General features: G+C 43.6%; 2 protein-coding genes across 3 annotated transcripts in view; one reads left to right on the top strand and one right to left on the bottom strand.

Annotated features, from left to right (window-relative positions):
• tulp4a (TUB like protein 4a) overlaps positions 1 to 10,672 on the bottom strand; it is a 50,883-nt gene extending 40,211 nt beyond the window's left edge. For both annotated transcript variants that reach the window (XM_014205638.3, XM_014205639.3), the window contains exons 1-2: positions 10,589 to 10,672; positions 8,165 to 9,519 (exon numbers count right to left, since the gene is read on the bottom strand). In XM_014205638.3, the coding sequence (XP_014061113.1) occupies positions 8,165 to 8,416 (252 nt within the window). In that variant the 5' untranslated portion in view covers positions 8,417 to 9,519; positions 10,589 to 10,672. The remainder of the gene's footprint in view (positions 1 to 8,164; positions 9,520 to 10,588) is intronic.
• Positions 10,673 to 11,852: 1,180 nt separating this feature from the next.
• On the top strand, positions 11,853 to 21,109 carry mrps10 (mitochondrial ribosomal protein S10). Its single transcript, XM_014205645.2, has 7 exons — positions 11,853 to 12,014; positions 12,251 to 12,303; positions 18,562 to 18,625; positions 18,919 to 19,058; positions 19,283 to 19,391; positions 19,636 to 19,725; positions 20,609 to 21,109. The coding sequence occupies exons 1-7, from the start codon at positions 11,868 to 11,870 to the stop codon at positions 20,687 to 20,689; spliced, it is 684 nt and encodes a 227-aa protein (XP_014061120.1). The 5' UTR covers positions 11,853 to 11,867; the 3' UTR covers positions 20,690 to 21,109.
• Positions 21,110 to 21,840: the final 731 nt, after the last annotated feature.

Genomic DNA, 21,840 nt, shown 5'->3' with positions numbered 1-21,840 from the left:
CATTTCTATCTTATCCAGCTGTGTCTAACATTTCACATAAACCCTGTTTCTTGTCTGCATCGAAGTAGCGGTCCTTGTACCTAACATTGAGCATGGTGGCGACACAGTAAAGAGGCTCAGAGAGAATGTCACCGAATCTCTTATTCACAGCCTCGAGTACTTTTGTAAGTTAACCCCACGGTCTGTGTCGGCAGTTGTTGACCAGGAGTTTCAATGCCATGACAGAGGGTATTACGTCCGCTGCAGAGGATGAGCTTATTTCTCCAGTCAGTTGTTCGAATGGCGCTAGGAGTGTATTCATGTTTCCAAGTTTCAAACATGTTCTCAAATGCCATTGAAATGGCAGCAGTGGTATGAGAACCAGCACATTCTTGAGCATGCAATATGGCTTTCTTCAGTATGAAATCCTTGTCGACCCACTGTGCTGTCAGACTCAGCATGCTCATGTGGCTGGTCCAAATGTCAGTCGTGAAGCTAATAGCAGGAACGCCCATAGCAAGTAGCTCATAGATGTACGTTTCAATAATACTGTGCAACTCCGGTAGGGCAACATCTGAAAAATAGTGTGTATCGGGGCTCGACCAGTCGGTGAAAGTCAACATCATCCACGACAGAGGACGGTTGATTGTCATGGGCAATGAATACCATTATCTTGGCGTCAATGGATTTCACCTTTGAGTTGTTTCGCTGAAATGATCTTACTCTTTCAGATGACTGCTCAACTTCAACTTGTTTAATTGTTGGAAGTGTGCCCTTAGTATTTTTCTGTTTTTTTTCTGTGTAGCGCTGTATTTTTCATGGCGTCATTACATCATCTACTTAAGTTATATAGGTATGCACATCAGCTTTGACATCGGTTTTTCACATCGCCGTTAAACTTGACAGACATCAGGCCGATGCCAATGTTGGCATTTTTAGCTAATATCGGCCGATTCCAATATGCTCAACGATATATCGTGCATCCCTAAGGGATCCATCCTCAGTTTTTGCCTATCACAGCCATTAAACTCTGCAACTGTTTTAAAGTCACCATTGGGCTCATTGTGTAATCCCTGAGGGGTTTCCTTCTTCTCCGGCAACTGAGTTAGGGAGGATGTCTGTATCAGGCTGTAACACAACAAAATGTGGAAAAAGTCAAGAGGTGTGAATACTTTCTGAAGGCATTGTATGTGCACCATCTCATGGCTTTCTCTCTCTGCTGTATCCACTTAGCGATTGGACCTGACCCGCAACTTCATTGGACAATGCTGAGCAATCCTCTTGCTAGCTATCACTCAAATGCGAGGGGCTGAAGCTTATTGGCTAGAACTCAAATTGCTAGGGGCTGGCCCACATGAGGGGAAATGTAGGGAATATGGCACAGCTTCAAGAAAAGTGGCTTTCAAACTAGGGATTTCGTGGCCAATTGAGGTAAGACAGTAATTCTGCTCATAGATTATGCATGTATGAACTACACATTGACACATCCAGTCCAAAGCGGGAGATTTTAAAAAACACTTTTAGTCACCAAAGTACCGGAGCATGTCTTTAAAAGCATTTCTCTTCCTTCCCTGCGACCCACTCCTGTCCAGGATCCAAACTTGCTAAACAACCCATAACTGTCTCTGCTCTGGTGATTATGACCAATCTAAATCTTGTCGGTCGCAGTTATTGACCTTGGCTGTTCTGTTTGAGCTCACATTAGATTTTGGCCTATTCTATTCTGTGAGGTGTCTTATTTAACATGAAGGTACATCATTACCCATGCTGACAAAGTACAGCGGCAGAACTGCTGATAAAGTGGATTTTCCTGTTCAGGCCAGCAGCCAGTCACATAAATATAGAGTGGAGACCCTGCTCAGCTGGTCATGGGTTCTCTCCTCTCTTCACTACTCACCAGAGCGCTGATGTGATGCGAGTAAGCACATTCGTCAGAACCTGATAGAATTCATTAGGCAAACTCATTTCCACACTGTCAGAGACACCGAATTATGCGCCCGGCTACCAAATTATGGATTTTACATTTCCCAAAGCATATGCTTATTTATTGCTTTATATGAAATATGGTCTGGGGAAGGATATTACAGACTTCATTACTAGGGAAAGTGTGAAAGGGGGAACTGTTGTTTCGGATGAACATGTACTTGAATGAACGTGTCTGGAAGTGGGTAAAATGAGAAATCAACCAAAATCCCTTAAAAACACACACCTATTGGGCACAGACAGATTTTTCACCTTGTCGGCTCGGGTATTCAAACCAGCGACCTTTCGGTTACTGGGCCAATGCTCTAACCCAGTGATTCCCAAACTTTTTATAGTCCCATACCCCTTCAAACATTCAACCTCCAGCTGCGTACCCATCCTAGCACCAGGGTCAGCGCACTCTCAAATGTTGTTTTTTGCCATCATTGTCAGTCTGCCACACAAACACACTATACGATACATTTATTAAACATAATGTGTGAGTTGTCACAACCCGGCTCGTGGGAAGTGACAAAGAGCTCTTATAGGACCAGGACACAAATAATAATAATCAATCATTTTGCTCTTTATTTAACCATCTTACATATAAAACCTTATTTCTTCATCAAAAATGGTTAATAACTCACCACAGGTTAATGAGAAGGGTGTGCTTGAAAGGATGCACATAACTCTGCAATGTTGGGTTGTATTGGAGAGAGTGTCAGTCTTAAATAATTTTCCACACACAGTCTGTGCCTGTATTTAGTGTTCATGCTAGTGAGGGCCTAGAATCCACTATCACATAGGTACGTGGTTGCAAAGGGCATCAGTGTCTTAACAGCGCGATTTGCCAAGGCAGGATACTCTGAGTGCAGCCCAATCCAGAAATCTGGCAGTGGCTTCTGATTAAATACATTTTCACAGAACTGCTTGTTGCAATTTCGATGAGGCTCTCTTGTTCAGATATCGGTAAGTGGACTGGAGGCAGGGCATGAAAGGGATAACGAATCCAGTTGTGTCATCCGTTTCGGGAAAGTACTCTCATAATTGCGCACCCAGCTCACTCAGGTACTTCTCTATATCACATTTGACATCGTCCGTAAGCGTGTCACGGAGGCTCTCCGCACTGCTAAAGCTAACTCTCTCTCCTCTGCGCTCATCCTTCTAGACCTATCTGCTGCCTTTGATACTGTGAACCATCAGATCCTCCTCTCCCCCCCTCCCCCCGAGTTGGGCATCTCCGGCGCGGCTCACTCTTGGATTGCGTCCTACCTGACAGGTCGCTCCTACCAGGTGGCGTGGCGAGAATCCGTCTCCGCACCACGTGCTCTCACCACTGGTGTCCCCCAGGGCTCAGTTCTAGGCCCTCTCCTATTCTCGCTATACACCAAGTCACTTGGCTCTGTCATATCCTCACATGGTCTCTCCTATCATTGCTACGCAGACGACACACAATTAATCTTCTCCTTTCCCCCTTCTGATAACCAGGTGGCGAATCGCATCTCTGCATGTCTGGCAGACATATCAGTGTGGATGACGGATCACCACCTCAAGCTAAACCTCGGCAAGACGGAGCTGCTCCTCCTCCCGGGGAAGGACTGCCCGTTCCATGATCTCGCCATCACGGTTGACAACTCCATTGTGTCCTCCTCCCAGAGTGCTAAGAGCCTTGGCGTGACCCTGGACAACACCCTGTTGTTCTCCGCTAACATCAAGGCGGTGACCCGATCCTGTAGGTTCATGCTCTACAACATTCGCAGAGTACGACCCTGCCTCACACAGGAAGCGGCGCAGGTCCTAATCCAGGCACTTGTCATCTCCCGTCTGGATTACTGCAACTCGCTGTTGGCGGGGCTCCCTGCCTGTGCCATTAAACCCCTACAACTCATCCAGAACGCCGCAGCCCGTCTGGTGTTCAACCTTCCCAAGTTCTCTCACGTCACCTCGCTCCTCCGCACACTCCACTAGCTTCCAGTTGAAGCTCGCATCTGCTACAAGACCATGGTGCATGCCTACGGAGCTGCGAGGGGAACGGCACCTCCGTACCTTCAGGCTCTGATCAGTCCCTACACCCAAAGAAGGGCACTGCGTTCATCCACCTCTGGCCTGCTCGCCTCCCTACCTCTGCGGAAGCACAGTTCCCGCTCAGCCAAGTCAAAACTGTTCGCTGCTCTGGCACCCCAATGGTGGAACAAGCTCCCTCACGACGCCAGGACAGCGGAGTCAATCACCACCTTCCGGAGACACCTGAAACCCCACCTCTTTAAGGAATACCTGGGATAGGATTAAGTAATCCTTCTAACCCTCCCCCCTCTACCCTCCCCCCAAAAAATATATAGATGTACTATTGTAAAGTGGTTGTTCCACTGGATATCATAAGGTGAATGCACCAATTTGTAAGTCGCTCTGGATAAGAGCGTCTGCTAAATGACGTAAATGTAAGCTTGAGTTAATTTGCACACAAAAAAATCATAATGCAGACAGAGAAGAGCTCCAACTTCTTAAACATAGCCTCAATTTTGTCCCGCACATTGAACAGTTGAGGAGTCCCTGTAATCCTAGATTCAGATCATTCAGGCGAGACAAAACATCACCCAGATAGGCCAGTCGTGTGAGAAATCATCATGAAAGCAGTCAGACAAGTGAAAATTATGGTCAGTAAAGAAAACTTTAAGCTTGTCTCTCAATAAAAAAAAAAAGTGTCAATACTTTGCCCCTTGATATCCAGCGCACTTCTGTATGTTGTAAAAGCGTTACATGGTCGCTCCCCATATCATTGCATAGTGCAGAAAATACGAGAGTTCAGGGGCCTTTAACAAAGTTAACAATTTTCACTGTAGTGTCCAAAACGTCTTTCAAGCCATCAGGCATTCTCTTGGCAGCAAAAGCCTCTCGATGGATGCTGCAGTGTACCCAAGTGGCGTCGGGGAGTAACTGCTTGCACACGCGTTACCACTCCACTATGTCTCCCTGTCAAGGCTTTTGCACCATCAGTACAGATACCAACACATCTTGACCACCAAAGTCCATTTGATGTCACAAAGCTGTCCAGAACATTAAAAATAGAATCTCCTGTTGTCCTGGTTTCCAATGGTTTGCAGAAGAGGATGTCTTCCTTAATTGACCAGGAGCTGTGCCAGGCCCGCCACGTCTGTTGACTCATCCAGCTGTAACGCATAGAATTCACTGGCTTGTATGCGAAGCAGTAATTGTTTCAAAACATCTCCTGCATGTCACTGATGCGTCGTGAAACAGTGTTGTTTGATGGAGGCATTGTCTGTATAGTTTGTTTGTCCTTTTCCCCCAGCATTGTCCCAGGAAGAATTTAGTCCTCCACAATAGTATGGGGCTTGCCTGTCCTAGCCACTCGGTAGATCACCATATAAGATGCTTCTAGCACCTTCTTGTTAATGGTATCTGTTGCTTTTATACATGTCTTACTACTCGAAAGTCGTCTTAATTCTCGCTCAAAAAACTCCTGTAGCTTATTTTTCAAATTGGCATGTTTTGTTTCTAAATGTCTGGTTTCATCAAGTTGTGAGATAGTACTTTTGCACATATAACACACTGTGGCTGAGGAAAGGCACTACTCCCAATATAAGTGAACTCCAAATCAATGTAGTTCTCATCATATTTGCGCCTCTTGGATGGTCCAACGTCCCTGTCTGTTGTTCGGTGCTTTCCCGGGTAAGGGGGCAGTAGCTCTTTGACTGCATCAGATTCACAACTGTCAGTGTCCATGCTAGCTGGGCTAACAACAAATGTAGAATTACTGATGCTAGCATTGGATATGCTCGTGGAAGCAGAACAACTTGTTTCGTCGACAGGTTCAGGTGTAGTACTGCTACGCTGGTAGTAGCAGTAGTAACGTTACCAGTAGAGCTGGTATGTGTCTCTATGGACCCGGGCCTTACTTTTTTTAACCATTTATCCATTTTCGAGCAAACAAAATGAGCAGAAGCTACGTTTGGCTACATATGGACCGTTTGTGGAATTCCCGCGAGAGAGTAACGGTTAATGTGATTGGATGTTAATTATTTGACTTGGCTACCTGTATTTGACATTGTGTTGTTATTTCGCTGAACACTAGATGGTTTAATGAAACGAGGCTGCTCAGGGGAGAAAAAACCTCACCCAAATGTATAGCCCCGTTGGAAAATATAAATGGACTGTTTGAAAATGTGAAGACATTTTTTGTAAAAAGATATAAATAAAAATACATATATATTTTTTTTGAAATGTGAAAAACATTTTTATTAGGCGTATCCCCCCAGCGGCATTAAGCGTACCCCAGTTTGGGAATATTTGCTCTAACCCCTATGCTACCTACCACCACCCTATGTCATGACTAGGCTGCAGTTCACCAGTGTGTGGAAATAAATATTTATAAATGGAAAGAGGTGGAGGGCACTCAACCAACGTGAGTAGAGGTGCAACCCAAAAATGTTAAATGTTTTGGCACCTTTTCAATAAATATTGATAAACCATTTATTTGTCTCTGCCTGCAAATCTTCCAGCGCCTAAAGGGTAGGCTATAGGCTATGCAAAACGTAAGAAAAAGTGCAAGTGTCTGCTCTCATCATTCTTGCTGCTTCAAGTTCAGTAGCCATACCTCTCCTAGTTGGGCGTGCGAGATCAGGTGAGTGTCTGATATCTATTAAATAGAGTGGGATATATGCATGGCCAGAGAAGCACGAGGCAGTTCTCTTCTAAGAAAATGAACTTCCTGAATATGATTAAGCTATAGTTTAGTAGGGCTGGGACGATTCCAATAGTCGCAATACTCGTTAGTATCGTGGCAAGGAAACAAAACACGAAGCCCGATTTAACTTCTTCAGGAAAGCAGCCCTAATGTTGGAAACAAACATCATTATGTTGTCATACAGAGTCACATGTATTTATTTTCCAAGATATAGCACACAATATTGTATCTGTCTGGGAATTGCCAGGGATCTCAAGATATTATCATGATACTTGGGTGCCGATGCGATATGTATTGCGATGAAAATACTGTGATTTTATTGAGATTCAATGTTTCAAACATACTGCTCACCAAATGTCTGCTGCAGAGGGAAGAGAGAGCCATAAGAAAAACTAGTTTTGGGCCTCCCGAGTGGTGCAGCGGTCTAAGGCAATGCATCACAGTGCTAGCTGTGCCACTAGAGATCCTGGTTCGAGTCCAGGCTCTGTCGCAGCCGGCCGCGACCGGGAGACCCATGGGGCGGCGCACAATTGGCCCAGCGTCATCCGGGTTAGGGGACGGTTTGGCTGGCAGGGATGTTCTGGTCGCATCGCGCACTAGCAACTCCTGCGGCGGGCCGGGCACAGTGCACGCTGACAGTCGCCAAATGTACGGTGTTTCCACCGACACATTGGTGTGGGTGGCTTCCGGGTTAAGCGGGCATAATATCAAGAAGCAGCGCAGCTTGGTTGGGTTGTGTTTCGGAGGATGCACGGCTCAAGACCTTCGCCTCTCCAGAGTCCGTACGGTAGTTGCAGTGATGAGACAAGACTGTAACTACCAATTTGGATACCACGAAATTGGGAAGAAAAAAGGGCAATAAAAAAACAAAAAGATACAATAAAACATATTTTTTATATAAAAATAAAATAAGAAAGTCTTCTGATATAGCCCAGTAATACAGATAGCCTATATTATGATATAAATGGGCCACATGAAAAACTCTGATAATTTAACCTATTTCTTGGGTTCATTTTGCTCATTGTGATATTGCCTATAGGGTGTAGAATTGCTGGGACCATGGCTGCCAAACGAGCTGCGTCACATATGGCTAAAATAGAATTTGTGGGACTGTGGTCAGGCTCGGGACCAGTCCTTGCGGGAGTCAGTCAGTACTTCAGTCACTGTAGGGTTCCGCTCTAGTCAGCTGCTTTGTGGAATACTGACACAGCAGCTTGGTCCATCTGAACCACAGTAACCAACAGCCACTCTCCTCTCTCTTACACAGGAAACATAGTAAGACCAGCTCACTGACTAACAATACCGTATATGAGAGTAATTAAATTGGTAATACAATGTTACTTTACCCAGACTTCAACATTTGAATGATATGAAACAGACAAACTGTCTAATGTATTATTTGATGTTAGAAACCATGAAAAGCAAGATAAAAATATTCTAAATACTTATGACATTTATGATTCTATACAAACATTACTTCAATGTGCACATTTATAATCACCAAATAAACATGTCTGTTACCTCACTATTGTGTCCTCTCAGGTTGAAGTTGATCCTCTGTGGGGTAGTCCGATCCCTTCTGCAGTGGCTGGATGTGAACGTTACCCCGACAACCCCTCTCCCATTCCCTGTGGCAAGCCAGCCCTCCTCATAGTAGCGCCGCCGGCACACCGGCTTCTCCTTCTCGCTCTTGGGTACCCGGCCCTTCCATGACAGGCAGAGTATGTTGGAGTCGCTGCACAGGACGGGGCCATGCTCCACTGCGGCGAACATGCCTGCCGACTGCAATTCGTTCCACGATGAGGTAAAAGAATCCTGTAGGTCGCGCCTTTTGGAAAGGATGGTGGTCCAGCTATGAGCGCTTCCACTCCGCTGCAGGCAAACTCGTGTCGGCGCCGTGGAACAGACGCTGCATATTATTTGACGTTTTGGTAGTCTATCTAGGTGTTTGTTCCCATACGTTTTTAAGAAAATAGTCTGATCAGTTGTTGATCACCAAATTATCTAAATAACATGGTTGGCCAGTGGTGATTTCGTAGAAGATTGCATAAAAGTTCAAAGGCACACATTCAGGTCATTTCGATTTGTTAAATCAGTAAATCCTGTCAATGTGATACTGACTCCATGAGTATTGACCACGGAGGTGAAAGATTAAAGTATTGGTCTATACATCGCGTACTACCAAATGTTATCCATGACCACATTTTTTTACTTAACATGAAGTGGACTTTTATAACTACAGTAGATCCGATCACAGGATAAGAAAACCTATTTTCCTTTGTTTGCAGTCGTAGGCTACAGTGCTGGAACACGTTGGCAACTCAAAGCCAACTAAACTAACAATTTAACAAACCTCCTCCAACAACTTTGAACCACGCAATAAGTTTAAAAAATATTCATTCTTGGAGCCTCTGTAAGAAATACATTTGTTGAGTGCATGTCAAAAGGCAAATGTCAGAGCACTAAAAAAAACCTCATAGAATGCCGGCATCAAATCTCAATTCCAAACCATCCACTGCTTCAATCTGGAGCATCCGATTATTCTGAATATGGTCCAATTCGGTGTGGCATCACTGCTGAACCGAACACCTGTTCTCCATGCAATGTAAGAAATGGGACTCCTCACATCAGGGCTGTAATCACGAGTCCAAAACAAAATGTTTTGCAACTAAAACGAAAGTTTCTATTGGACAAACGCAGGTAGGGCCCTCCCCGTTACGTTTGCGTCAGTTTAATAAACGTTTTGCAAAAGACTTGGTGTAATGAATAAACCCCAGCTGTCAACCCCAACCCGTGGGAGTGCTGCTTCTCCCAGCAACATCATTATGTTACCCAGCTTGCCTTCCAATCTATGTCGGGGATCCCGTCAAGGAGTGCTGTGAAAGAAGGAGAAAAATAAACATTTTATATTGGGTGATCAAGGAGAAGATCAAGGCGAACTGATACCCCTGAGAAAATACAGCAGCAATAAATATGCCAAGACCAGCCCGAATGCGCCGTTTGTGTTCACATTGTTGAGACTCAGAGAGAAATCTGAGACAGAAATCAAGAGCGCGAGAATGCATGGCGAATGGTCATAAAGACCACGACGCAAAGGAAAGGACAATAAAATACTACAAATATTGTTCGGCTGTGATCTGTGAAGAAACTCGATGGGAGGCACAACATCGGAGCCTTCCGTTGTCAAACGTATTGGCCATCCCGTTCGGTTTACAAATCATTGATTCAGGCTATGTTCATATATTGATACAGCAGCTAGTTAACAGCTCAGTGCCATAATTATCCACAACATAACTATTCGATTTCCAATAAATTGCATACCCTTATAAACCCCTGCTAAATAACGTTAGTTTCCAGAATCGCGTTGGTTTAGCACCATAAACTGGGGATATTTCTTTATATGCAAGTATTTGATACTTTGGTCTTTTGGCAGCACAGCCCAATCAGTGACGTTAGCTAACCTTAGCGAATAGCGGGCTAAATAACAGTGACCATATAATAATATCAATCCATTCTGCTAAATATTGGCAGCATTTGCATTAGCCAGCTAGCAATTTAGCAGCTTATTCACTACATACCTAAAGCGGGCAACTAAATGATTAATTACCTAGTTAACTAGTAAGCCACAGACAGAAATACCGGCATTGTCCCATTTCATCTGGACATTTTACAAATCACAAAACTAGCTAGCTAGCTAACGTTACCAACCACTAGCATCGGCATCTTCACTGTAAATTGGTTGGCTAGCTAGTTAGCTTACGTTAGCTAGTCAGTAGCCCGATAGAAAACCAGCTAGCTAGCCGTTTTGTTTTGAAAATACTCGTTTGTGTGGCTAATTGCAATAACAGCAAGGGAGTAGGTATCGTTGTCAGAATGCTAAAATCATGTGAGACCTAACGTCAATATCGCTGGATAAATATCAATGGACAATGAGAAACCGCTTACCTCTCGTCTCCCTTCCCTTGTCTTGTCTTGTGTTGATGCTGAATGTACAGGGCAGGGCCTGTGCTGGGGCGCGTTCAGTAGGACGCAACGTTTTGGAACGTTCAGATAGAAATAGGCTATGTAGAACAAATAGGCCTCTGACACGTAGTGGCACATGGAATTAGGAATGAAAATAATGGAATGTTCATGAACTTTCTTATGAAATAATAGAATGTTCATTAACCTTCTTATGACGGGATAAAGTTTAGCCATTTTGGTCAGGAAGTTGGTCAAACATGGTTTTCCAGTGCTGTGATAAGATAGTGTAAAATAATGAATTTGAAGAATGTCTCTACACTATATGTTGGTTAGCTAGCTAGCCAGCCAATTTTAAATTAATTGTTTTAATTTACTGCCAATATGTTAACATTCCATTCAAAAAGTGCAGTCAATCCACAACCATACACTGGCTGAAATCACTTGATGATATGATTTAGACAAGTTCTAAGTGCAACAAGTACTGATATTGTATCATATAATAGCACTTACAGCTTTCCAAGAAAACAACAATGTTTATATTTATGGACTGTTTACATATTTTAGAGGCTATTTACACAGAACATTGATATAAAACTTGGATAAACTGTATTTATAATTATATGACAATATTTTAGGTTCACAATAAATCTATGACACAATTTCTGATATATCAGATGCCTTACTTTTTTCCCCCAGCATAAGTGAAATCAGGATTATGCCTCTACTGCCAGTCATTCCAATTAGACTGGTTTGGATTTCTCCCTGACCAATATGGCTGCCATTTTCAATCCATTCTGGAATTTTGAGAGTTTATGACAGAGGCCCTCTAGCAATGTTACATAATCTCTATGTAGAGGGATCGCATCAGGTCTATTCATGGCATTTCTATCGGCAACGTTTGACAACGTTTGGCAACTGAACGTGGCCCGGGTTACTGTATCACGTGACATACGTGATTTGGTCCGCTACACCTCTTTTTCTGTAGATAAACAGCTAATATTGGAGACACGAAGATCTTCAATCTACATTTTCTGAATTGCTTGAATATATGGAACAACATTTGAGAAAAGTACTTTTCAATTGGTAGACCATAGCTAATTGTTATCTGTATATGTTGTTGCATGTGGCATGACTTAGTAAGATAATATTTTCTTTGCAAAATAGCACAAATGTAGGTTCTAGAAGAAATTAGATGGCTAAATGTACCTATAACATACAAAATAAAAATAAAACGATTAAACCTGTTATTACTCCGATACCGATGGAGGCAGCATTTCACCGCTTTCTTGGTCAGTCTGTCACTGAAGAAGATAACTGTCCCGCCCCCACAAAGATCATGGCGGCCCCCGTGGTAGTCTGTCGAAATATTCGCACCTTTGGAAGGATATTCGTGGGAGTCTCACAATCGGTAGAGTATTTACTATACTTAAGATTAAGTATATGCGTTGTCGTTATTAATGGGTTATCCACATGTATTTCTCTAATACACGAAGCTTATCGCACAGATTCTGTCTCTGCGTGTGAACTTAGTTAGCCAGCTCTGCTCTAGGGCGTTTACTAACAACCTGGACCATAGCTAGTTACCTTGATGATGTTTTGTTAATTCACAGTTTTAGCTAATAACAATTTGACCCGTTTTTACAGGGATCAATAGGATTGAACGCTTGCAGATATCATGGGATATCTACATTATTTCGGTATGTACCTAACTAACTAGCGGACTAAACTCAACTCCATTGTACATTTTTTTTTTTTTAAGTATTCACCATCATTTGTTGAAATCCATACTTTTTCAATAAACGTCAAATGCAACCACCAACTGCTCATTTCTATTTATTGAAGATGGCATCTCAGCGCGAATGTGAAATTTGTTTGATAGACACACCATCAGATATTTGATTGGTGAATGAGTATTTGGAGCCCTTGGCCTAAGTAATCGGAGACGTGCACATTTGCAATGACTTGCCATCTTTGAGAAACAAACGAGCAAACAGTCGGTTTAAATGAACGTTTATTGAAAATGTGGGATTTCAGCAAACAAAGGCACACGACTACAGAGGACAAACATAGGTAAGCATTTCATTATTTACATTTTTTTTTTAAAGTATTGACCTTGGTTACAGGCGACATTCGCACTGAGCTAAAGGGTAGAGCTGCAGCTTTCAGGTGCGGGTCTCTAACCCGGAGGCTTATAAGAGATCCTGCTATACCATCAAACAGGCTAAGTGTCAATACAGGGCTAAGACTGAATCGTACTACACCGGCTCCGACGCTCGTCTTATGTGGCAGAGCTTGCAAACTATTAGAGACTACAAAGGGAAGCACAGCCACGAGTTGCCCAGTGACATGAGCCTACCAGACGAGCTAAATCAAGTCTATGCTTGCTTCGAGGCAAGCAACACTGAAGCATGCATGACAGCAGCTGTTCCAGCCGAAGTGAGTTAGACCTTTAAACAGGTCAACATTCACAAGGCTGCGGGGCCAGACTGATTACCAGGACATGTGCTCCGGGCACGTGCTGACCAACTGGCAGGTGTCTTCACTGACATTTTCGACATGTCCCTGATTGAGTCTGTAATACCAACATGTTTCAAGCAGACCACCATAGTCCCTGTGCCCAAGAACACACAGGCAACCTGCCTAAATGACTACAGACCCGTAGCACTCACGTCCGTAGCCATGAAGTGCTTTGAAAGGCTGGTAATTGCTCACATCAACACCATTATCCCAGAAACCCTAGACCCACTCCAATTTGCATACCACCCAAACAGATCCACAGATGATGCAATCTCTATTAGAGGTCGACTGATTAATCGGAATGGCCGATTTTCAAGTTCATATAACAATCGGTATTTTTGGTCACCCATTTGCCGAATTTATTATTATTTTTTTATAATATTTTTTAACTAGGCAAGTCCGTTAACACATTCTTATTTTCAATGACGGCCTAGGAACGGTGGGTTAACTGCCTTGTTCAGGTGCAGAACGACAGATTTTTACCTTGTCAGCTTGGGGATTCAATCTTGCAACCTTACGGTTAACTAGTCCAACGCTCTAACCACCTGCTTTACATTGCACTCCACGAGGAGCCTGCCTGTTACGCGAATTCAGTAAGAAGCCAAGGTAAGTTGCTAGCTAGCATTAAACTTATCTTATAAAAAACAATCAATCAATCATAATCACTAGTTAACTACACATGGTTGATGCTTTTACTAGTTTATCTAGCCTGTCCTGCGTTGCATATAATCGATGCGGTGCGCATTCGCGAAAAAGGACTGTCGTTGCTCCGTGTACCTAACCATAAACATCAATGTCTTTCTTAAAATCAATACACAAGTATATATTTTTAAACCTGCATATTTAGTTCATATTGCCTGCTAACATGAATTTATTTTAACTAGGGAAAATGTGTCACCTCTGCAACAGAGTCAGGATATATGCAGCAGTTTGGGCTGCCTGGCTCGTTGCGAACTGTGTGAATACTATTACTTCCTAACAAAGACAGCCAACTTCGCCAAATGGGGGATGACTTTACAAAAGCGCATTTGCGAAAAAAGCACAATGCATAAAACATGCATATTTAGCTAAAAGAAATCCAGGTTAGCAGGTGAAATTGTGTCAGTTCTCTTGCGTTCATTGCACGCAGAGTCAGGGTATATGCAACAGTTTGGGCCGCCTGGCTCGTTGCGAACTAATTTGCCAGAATTTTACTTAATTATGACATAACATTGAAGGTTGTGCAATGTTACAGGAATATTTAGACTTAGGGATGCCACCCGTTAGAACAGTTCCGTATTTCACTGAAAAAATAAACGTTTTGTTTTCGAGATTATAGTTTCCGGATTCGGCCATATTATATGACCTAAGGCTCGTATTTCTGGGTGTTTATTATACACTGCTCAAAAAAATAAAGGGAACACTAAAATAACACATCCTAGATCTGAATGAATGAAATAATCTTATTAAATACTTTTATCTTTACATAGTTGAATGTGCTGACAACAAAATCACAAAAATAATCAATGGAAATCCAATTTATCAACCCATGGAGGTCTGGATTTGGAGTCACACTCAAAATTAAAGTGGAAAACCACACTACAGGCTGATCCAACTTTGATGTAATGTCCTTAAAACAAGTCAAAATGAGGCTCAGTAGTGTGTGTGGCCTCCATGTGCCTGTATGACCTCCCTACAACGCCTGGGCATGCTCCTGATGAGGTGGCGGATGGTCTCCTGAGGGATCTCCTCCCAGACCTGGACTAAAGCATCCGCCAACTCCTGGACAGTCTGTGGTGCAACGTGGCGTTGGTGGATGGAGCGAGACATGATGTCCCAGATGTGCTCAATTGGATTCAGGTCTGGGGAACGGGCGGGCCAGTCCATAGCATCAATGCCTTCCTCTTGCAGGAACTACTGACACACTCCAGCCACATGAGGTCTAGCATTGTCTTGCATTAGGAGGAACCCAGGGCCAACCGCACCAGCATATGGTCTCACAAGGGGTCTGAGGATCTCATCTCGGTACCTAATGGCAGTCAGGCTACCTCTGGCGAGCACATGGAGGGCTGTGCGGCCCCCCAAAGAAATGCCACCCCACACCATGACTGACCCACCGCCAAACCGGTCATGCTGGAGGATGTTGCAGGCAGCAGAACGTTCTCCACGGCGTCTCCAGACTGTCACGTCTGTCACATGTGCTCAGTGTGAACCTGCTTTCATCTGTGAAGAGCACAGGGCGCCAGTGGCGAATTTGCCAATCTTGGTGTTCTCTGGCAAATGCCAAACGTCCTGCACGGTGTTGGGCTGTAAGCACAACCCCCACCTGTGGACGTCGGGCCCTCATACCACCCTCATGGAGTCTGTTTCTGACCGTTTGAGCAGACACATGCACATTTGTGGCCTGCTGGAGGTCATTTTGCAGGGCTCTGGCAGTGCTCCTCCTTGCACAAAGGCGTAGGTAGCGGTCCTGCTGCTGGGTTGTTGCCCTCCTACGGCCTCCTCCACGTCTCCTGATGTACTGGCCTGTCTCCTGGTAGCGCCTCCATGCTCTGAACACTACGCTGACAGACACAGCAAACCTTCTTGCCACAGCTTTCATTGATGTGCCATCCTGGATGAGCTGCACTACCTGAGCCACTTGTGTGGGTTGTAGACTCTGTCTCATGTTACCACTACAGTGAAAGCACCGCCAGCATTCAAAAGTGACCAAAACATCAGCCAGGAAGCATAGGAACTGAGAAGTGGTCTGTGGTTACCACCTGCAGAACCACTCCTTTATTGGGGGTGTCTTGCTAATTGCCTATAATTTCCACCTGTTGTCTATTCCATTAGCACAACAGCATGTGAAATGTATTGTCAATCAGTGTTGCTTCCTAAGTGGACAGTTTGATTTCACAGAAGTGTGATTGACTTGGAGTTACATTGTGTTGTTTAAGTGTTCCCTTTATTTTTTTGAGCAGTATATTATAATTAAGTCTATGATTTGATAGAGCAGTCTGACTGAGCGGTGGTAGGCACCAGCAGGCTCGTAAGCATTCATTCAAACAGCACTTTCGTGCGTTTTGCCAGCAGCCCTTCGCAATTCTTCAAGCATTGCGCTGTTTATGACTTCAAGCCTATCAACTCCCAAGATTAGGCTGGTGTAACCAATGTGAAATGGCTAGCTAGTTAGCTGGATGTGCGCCAATAGCGTTTCAAACGTCACTCGCTCTGAGACTTGAAGTAGTTGTTCCCCTTGCTCTGCATGGCTAACGCTGCTTTGAGGGTGGCTGTTGTCGATGTGTTCCTGGTTCGAGCCCAGGCAGGAGCGAGGAGAGGGACGGAAGCTATACTGTTACACTGGCAATACTAAATTGCCTATAAGAACATCCAATAGTCAAAAGGTATATGAAATACAAATCGTATAGAGAGAAATAGTCCTATAATTCCTATAATACCTACAACCTAAAACTTCTTACCTGGGAATATTGGAGACTCATGTTAAAAGGAACCACCAGCTTTCATATGTTCTCATGTTCTGAGCAAGGAACTTAAACGTTAGCTTTTTTACATGGCACATATTGCACTTTTACTTTCTTCTCCAACACTTTGTTTTTGCATTATTTAAACCAAATTTAACATGTTTCATTATTTATTTGAGGCTAAATTGATAGTATTTATGTATTATATTAAGTTAAAATAAGTGTTCATTCAGTATTGTCATTATTACAAATAAATAAAAAAATCGGCCAACTAATCGGTACCGGCTTTTTGGTCCTCCAATAATCGGTATCGGTGTTGAAAAATCATAATCGGTCGACCTCTAATCTCTATTGCACTCCCACCGGGACAAAAGGAACACCTATGTGAGAATGCTATTCATTGACTATAGCTCAGCGTTCAACACCATAGTATCCTCAAAGCTCATCACTAAGCTAAGGATCCTAGGACTAAACACCTCCCTCTGCAACTGGATCCTGGTCTTCCTGACGGGTTGCCCCCAGGTGGTGAGGGTAGGTAGCAATACATCTGTCACGCTGATCCTCAACACTGGAGCCCCCCAGGGGTGCGTGCTCAGTCCCCTCCAGTACTCCCTGTTCACCCATGACTGCATGGCCAGGCACGACTCCACCATCATTAAGTTTGCAGACGACAACAGTGGTAGGCCTGATCACCGACAACGACGAGACAGCCGACAGGGAGGAGGTCAGAGACCTGGCCAGGTGGTGCCAGAAAAACAACATATCCCTCAACGTAACCAAGACTAAGGAGACAACAGGAAAAGGAGGACCGAGCACGCCCCTATTCTCATCGACGGGGCTGTAGTGGAGCAGGTTGAGAGCTTCAAGTTCCTCGGTGTCCACATCACCAACAAACTAGAATTGTCCAAACACACCAAGACAGTCGTGAAGAGGGTGCGACAAAGCCTATTACCCCTCAGGAAACTGAAGATTTGGCATGGGTCCTCAGATCCTCAAAAGGTTCTACAGCTGCAACATCGAGAGCATCCTGACTGGTTGCATCACTGCCTGGTACAGCAAATGCTCAGCCTCCAACCGCAAGGCACTACAGAGGGTAGTGCGTACGGCCCAGTACATCACTGGGGCTAAGCTGCCTGACATCCAGGCTAAGCTGCCTGCAATCCAGAGTAAGGCCCTAAAAATTGTCAAAGACCCCAGCCACCCCAGTCATAGACTGTTCTTTCTACTAACGCATGGTAAGCGGTACCAGAGTGCCAAGTCTAGGACAAAAAGGCTTCTCAACAGTTTTTACCCCCAAGCCATAAGATTCCTGAACAGGTAATCAAATGGCTACCCAGACTATTTGCATTGTGTGCCCCCCAACCCCTCTTATGCTGCTGCTGCTCTCTGTTTATCATATATGCATAGTCACTTTAACTATACATTCATGTACATGCTACGTCAATTGGCCTGACCAACACTTTGGCTAACCGGGCTATCTGCATTGTGTCCCACCACCCGCCAACCCCTCTTTTTAGGCTACTGCTACTCTCTGTTTATCATATATGCATAGTCACTAGTCACTTTAACCATATCTACATGTACATACTACCTCAATCAGCCTGACTAACCGGTGTCTGTATGTAGCCTTGCTACTGTTATTTTTTACTGTTTTATTTCTTTACTTATCTATTGTTCACCTAATACATTTTTTTGCGCTGTTAGAGCCTGTAAGTAAGCATTTGACTGTAAGGTCTACACCTGTTGTATTCGGCGCACGTGACAAATAAACCTTGATTTTGTTAGACTAATCAATGTAGTCGGAACTGAATTCCACAAAGCCTGGTCTCTACTTCATTAGATACTTTATTCACCATAGAGTTGCATTTAGTCAGCTACTAGCTAACTAGCTATAGTCTTCAAGTGTAAAATCCATATAGTGAGTGTTTACTACTTGTCAATTCTAGAGCTAACTAATCCAACTCCATTTTCTCCTTCTCCGTTCTCCTATAACAGCCCTCTCCAGTTGCCTGCAGCCTGCCTCCACACTGGGACCTTCTCTTCCTCTCTTCCCTCATCTGTGAGTCATCCTGTTTTCTTTTTGACACTCCCAGCACAGCGCCAATAGCCTTGATGCCCCCAGCACTATGGTGCCAATAGCCTTGACGGTGTCTCTCTGTGGTTTCAGCTTTACTCCTTCAACACCTTGTCTACATCGCCTTGATGCACTGTTAGTCTATAACTAGGACCCTGAGCTTTCATTGTCAGATCACATGGCCAGGAAAAAGTCAGTACCTTATATAGAGCATGGATAACAAACACTATTCTGCTGAACTTTATCTGGTAAATGACACATTTCTCTTTTCCTTCCAGGTGATTCTCACAGAGGAGCCGGACACGCTGTACCAGAAGGTGTCTGTGCTGGTGAAGGGCCATGACAAAGCAGTCCTGGACAGCTATGAGTTCTTCGCCATCCTGGCTGCCAGAGAGCTGGGAGTCACTCTGGGCAAAGTGTGAGTTGACCTAGAGGGGTGATAAGCAGTTACTGTCACATCAGTTTATTATGTTCCTATCTCTGAGTTGTCCTTTGACTAAATGAGCACAGAGCATCTCTAACCCACTTTTACATTTAGATAGCAGTGCCAATCTGCTTTGATGATAATGCTCAATGTTTTTGTTTTCTCACTGTGGGACAATACTCACTCAAAAGGCTGTCTGTCTTTTCTTTTTGCACTAGATTTGAGCCTCCAAAGAACATTGAGCGGCTGACACTTCTGAAATCTGTCCACATCTTCAAGAAACACAGGGTCCAGTACGAAATGAGGACGCACTACCGCTGCATAGAGGTGAGGCAAACGGTCTTCTTCCACCCTTAAGTTCCTACAAATGCCTCTGCCCTCATTTTTTCAGAACTAGAACATTCCATTGGGGATTGTTTCCACTCCTATTGATTCTGTTAGAACTCCTGAAGAGTCAATGGATTCATAGGGTTTATTTCAAGATGAGATGGATGGCTATAGGGAAGGTTCAATGGACTGATACAGGGGGTTAGTGGTATGTCTACATCACCTTTTCATCTCTCTCCCTTAGCTTTCTCGTGTGACTGGATCCACTGCACAGGTGTACCTGGAATACATACAGAGGAATCTGCCAGAGGGTGTGGCCATGGAGGTGACCAAGGTAAGATTGAGAAGATGTAGGTCCGGTGTGGCTCAGTTGGTAGAGCATGGTGTTTGCAACGCCAGGGTTGTGGGTTCGTTTCCCACAGGGGACCAGTACGGTAAAAAAATGTTTGAAGTGTATGTATTCACTACAGTAAGTCGCTCTGGATAACAGCGTCTGCTAAATGACTAAAATGTAAATGTAATGTTACAGGTCCTGGATAAGTTTCATTTTTACAAATTTATTTTACATTTGTCCCCTTTTTTTCCGACACCAAATACAAACATACACATATTAAGGTCGTCCATTGTAAATAAGAATTTGTCCTGAACTGACTTGCCTAGTTAAATAAATTAAAAAATATATGAAGAACTTTCAAACGCACACAAACAACAACTACATCTCTTCTGCCCAGACACACAAGCTCACTCTCCATCCCTAGTGCCTCCATTATTGTTTGCCACATGGCCTTCACCCATGCTATTTCAATAATAAATCTTTAGATGTTTCCATTGTGTTAATGATGGTGGATTGATAGAATAGTTTCCCCCCCCCCCCCCCACATTTTTAAATAAATGTTTTTGTCAAGATGAGTGAGAAGAAAATAATCGTCCAGGCCATTGGGTATTTCACTACACCCCCATATGCCATGTCTTGAAATATGCAGGGTCCGGATAGGTCCATGGTATAGCAAGGTCAACCACAATGTCAATCATCTACAATTGTCTTTTTTTTTTTTCAATATGCTTTGTTATGTCATCTTATGTCAGCAGGAATAAGATCAGTCAGTCATATGCCTTAATCCGTTTTGGATATGATAAAGAATTTAGCGTTCTTATACACACACTCAAATTTGAAAGTACAGACTCCACTTCTGGTTGTAATATCTGTCTGTCTTTAGACCTCCATGGAGAAGGTTCCAGAGCATATCCTGGAACCTATGTGGAATGGCCCGCCAACTGAAGAGAAGCCCAGCCAATAAGAGCAGAGTCACATACACAAGCTGCTTATCTCAGCACCCAATCAAGAAGACAGAACCTCCAGCCCTGAGACCGGTCCAGAGAATATGCTTGTTGACAAGGGTCAGCCAGAGCAAGGCGCTGCGTAGATGATCTGATCAACTTCTGAACAAATAGGTATTGTAACTGTGCGGCCCCTAGCTCAGGCCAACCCTCATGAACAAGCAGTGACTCAGTATCTGTGCATCAGGGCATCCTCCACAAAAGCAAGAACTGAATCTGACTATTTCAGTCCAGAGAGATGGTCAGTAGTCATCTGCTCTCTGAGTTAAGCTTATGCTGCTCATTTTAGTTGGCTTTCTTTTTCTTGTAATGTCCAAATTTCTGTACTCCAAAAGACTACAAGATGTATGTTTTGTTATTAAACTATTAATTATCATGTCTATCTTTCTAGGGCTTTGTTTTACGATGTGTTCTTCGGAATGCTGGTACCATGTGCAAGTCAGTCAGATTCATAACTGTTTTCACAACATGAATTAAGATATTTTGAGAGTTATTTGCCAGATAAAGAATGATTATGTTGGACGTAACATATGCACCATAGCAGACTGGCTTTCTTGATGGGTATTGATTTGGTTTGCTTTGTGTCGATCTGTAATCAGTATAGAAGGCCAACACACAAAATTAATTGAGATGTTTATTGAAGGACAGCAATACACAAAAGGCAAAACTGGAAAGGATTGCATTGAATCAGAATATATATTTTTAACATACTCACCACAATGGCTACTGACTGAATTTCAGATCCTTTCCTTATTCTGACCAAATGAAAGGCCAGTGCTTCCTCATGTTATATAAGCAGTTGTTCTAGTAAAATTCCCTTCATTTAATCAACATGGTCCCTTCCTCTGGCTGTTCTACATAAAAACCTCTGATCCGGCCCCTCCCCCTGGATCCAGATGAGTCATACGTAAGAAGACAATGCTCAGCCATTAATCATATTAAGCCTCTGTGAGTCATCTCAACCTTGGGTGGAGATGAGTGAGGAAGCTTGGATCGCTTTAAAGTCTTTGCTGCAGTTGACTCAGGCAACATTAAGGTCATTTCTGCTTTCCTTATGTCAAGTATGTATATTTTATATTTCAGTGCCGTATTGATAATTTGTACTGACAAG

Source organism: Salmo salar, chromosome 06 (genome assembly GCF_965601325.2).
Source record: "Salmo salar chromosome 06, fSalSal1, whole genome shotgun sequence".
Classification (NCBI taxonomy): domain Eukaryota; kingdom Metazoa; phylum Chordata; class Actinopteri; order Salmoniformes; family Salmonidae; genus Salmo; species Salmo salar.
This window is presented reverse-complemented; position numbering and strand designations above follow the sequence as displayed.

Bases quoted from the DNA above. Each gene is read 5' to 3' on its own strand.
- mrps10 (XM_014205645.2), top strand. From the start codon at position 11,868: ATGGAGGCAGCATTTCACCGCTTTCTTGGTCAGTCTGTCACTGAAGAA. The intron at 12,304-18,561 runs GTATGTACCTAA...CTCCTATAACAG, and splicing joins GGGATATCTACATTATTTCG to CCCTCTCCAGTTGCCTGCAG. The intron at 19,726-20,608 runs GTAAGATTGAGA...GTCTGTCTTTAG, and splicing joins TGGCCATGGAGGTGACCAAG to ACCTCCATGGAGAAGGTTCC.